Source organism: Ursus americanus, chromosome 14 (assembly GCF_024610735.1).
Source record: "Ursus americanus isolate L20-20 chromosome 14, mUrsAme1.1.p, whole genome shotgun sequence".
In the NCBI taxonomy this organism is placed as follows: Eukaryota; Metazoa; Chordata; class Mammalia; order Carnivora; family Ursidae; genus Ursus; species Ursus americanus.
In genome coordinates, this window is record NC_142140.1 from 49,644,002 (window position 1) to 49,646,644 (window position 2,643).

The window sequence follows — 2,643 nt, forward strand, 5'->3', positions numbered from 1 at the left end:
CTTGACCACTCTCACACCATACGCAAAGATAAACTCCAAAAGGATGAAAGACGTTGATGTGAGACAGGAATCCATCAAAATCCTAGAGGAGAACATAGGGTTCAAACTCTTTGACATCGGCCACAGCAACTTCTTTCATGACACATCTCCAAAGGCAGAGAAACAAAAGAAAAAAATGAACTTGTGGAGACATGTATTTTATTATCACTTTTTTTTTGCCAGGGACTATAGCAGTCATGATAGACACAAGCTATGTAACAAAAGGACCCCAATGTGTAGAAAAGTCCCCATAATCAGCTATATCAGCCAATACATCAAAGTCTGCATTCCCAGGAAGAGCAGTGAAAGTAGTGATACACAAAGGAATGATGTTCACTAAAGGGAAGCACATGGTCTCAGATTTTTCTCTGTTATAAACTTACATAAATAGCTGTGGTGGCCAAGAGTAGATGTTCCATAGAAGTAGTATTCAGTCAAACAAAAGAAAAGATACTCACTATGATACATTTTATTTGAGAATAAATTATTCTTTTTTTTATAATGATTTTTTATTATATTATGTTAGTCACCATACAGTACATCCCCGGTTTTCGATGTAAGGCTCAATGATTCATTAGTTGTGTATAACACCCAGTGCACCATGCAATATGTGCCCTCCTTACTACCCATCACCGGCCTATCCCATTCCCCCACGCCCCTCCCCTCTGTAGTCCTCAGTTTGTTTCTCATAGTCCATAGTCTCTCATGTTTCATTCCCCCTTCTGATTAACCCCCCTTTCTTTATCCCTTTCTTCCCCTACTGATCATTCTAGTTCTTATGTTTCATAGATGAGAGAAATCATATGATAGTTGTCTTTCTCTGCTTGACTTATTTCACTTAGTAGCCCCATGTAGTCCTTTGAAATAAGCAAGAATATCCAAATATTTCATATGCAGGGTTAGGAATAACATTGAGAGAGTAGGGAAATGACAAAGGGAAAATCTCTTGGGTATCAGAGATATCACAAAGCTTAATAAATGGAGTTATGTATTTTGTAGGAGAGGTCAAAATTTAAAAAATAGAAATTTCAGGAAAAAAATTAGAAGAGGCACACTCCACTTCCACAATCTTATCAAAGAATCATACATTTGGCTCAGGCTTTGTGCCCTGCAATCGTGGGCACGTCTTCAACCCAGGACTATTGACCCTTTCAGAGCTGCCATCCCAGAGAATCTCAACAGAGCTCCCTTTATGTCTTTGTTTCTCAGGCTGTAGATGAAGGGGTTCAGCATGGGCGTGACCACCGTGTACATCACCGAGGCCACTGCACTTGCGTGGGAGCTCTGGGGAGCAGCAGAGCTAAGGTACACTCCTAGGCCTGTACAATAAAATAAGGAGACAAAGGAGAGGTGAGATGCACAGGTGGAAAATGCTTTGTACTTACCCTGAGCTGATGAGATCCCACGTATGGAGGAAACTATCTTAGAGTAAGTGTAAAGGATCCCAATGAAGGGACCACCAGCCAGCAACATAGCTACAAAATACATCACCATGTTATTAAGAAAGGTATCAGAACAGGCAAGGTGGATCATCTGATTGAGTTCACAGAAAAAGTGGGGGATCTCCACCTCTGTACAGAAGGACAGCCACAACACCAGTAAGCTTTCTAACAAGGAATTCAGAATGCTCGTGATCCAGGACATCAGAACCAACAGTCTACAGAGCTGGGGGTTCATGATAACCATGTAGTGCAGGGGGTGACAGATGGCCACAAAGCGGTCATAAGCCATCACAGTCAGGAGAAAGATGTCTAATCCTGCAAACAGTACAAAAAAATATATCTGGCATAGGCAGCCTTCGTAAGTGATCACTTTGCTCTGAACCTGGATGTTCCACAGCATCTTGGGGATGGTGGTGGAGGTGAAACAGATGTCTACAAAGGACAGGTTGGCCAGGAAGAAGTACATGGGGGTGTGGAGGTGGGAGTCTGAGCTGACGGCCAGGATGATGAGCAGGTTTCCACACACAGTGACCAGGTACATGGAGAGGAAAAGCCCAAATATGAGGGGCTGCAGTTCTGGTTCTTCTGATAAGCCGAGAAGAAGAAATTCTGAAATTTGTGTATCATTTCCTGGTTGCATGTGGTGGAGGTCACTACCAGGGAACAAAAACTAACATGACTATTTTTCTCAATAATGAACATTACTAATATCATTGTAATTCTACAATTTTTATTTTACATTCAAAAAGTCAATATCAATAGTTCTTGTATGGAATGTGTCCCCTGTCTGGATCCCCCATGCTTGCTCTGAATAGGAATGTGCATCCCACACTTGGCCTTTTCCCCAAGTATTCATGTATTCTATGCTTTTAATGAGAAATCCTGTCACATGTTTGAAGAATAAACTTGAGTACCTACTTACCTCCAGACAAAGAGTACAGGTGTCAGAAAACAAGTGTCTGCACATTCAGTGATGGAGAAGATAAGCAAATAAAAAATCAGAGAGAATAACAGAAGGTGACAGGTGCAATGAAGAAAAAGCTCGTAAAAGGAAAGAGTGCATGGAGGTTATTCTTTACTGGGTGCTGGGGTAGGCTACACACATTTACACAGAGGCCTCAAGGAGGAGACAGCAGGAGACACAAGGTTATCTAGGGAAATG

General features: G+C 41.7%; 1 protein-coding gene across 1 annotated transcript; it reads right to left on the reverse strand.

The window, feature by feature from the left end:
• Positions 1-1,167: 1,167 nt before the first annotated feature.
• On the reverse strand, positions 1,168-2,121 carry LOC123792289 (olfactory receptor-like protein OLF4). The gene has a single exon (XM_045797461.2). The coding sequence runs from the start codon at positions 2,119-2,121 to the stop codon at positions 1,168-1,170; it is 954 nt and encodes a 317-aa protein (XP_045653417.2).
• Between the last annotated feature and the right edge of the window lie 522 nt (positions 2,122-2,643).

Coding starts and splice junctions, on each gene's coding strand:
- LOC123792289 (XM_045797461.2), bottom strand. CDS start 2,121: ATGCAACCAGGAAATGATACACAAATTTCAGAATTTCTTCTTCTCGGC.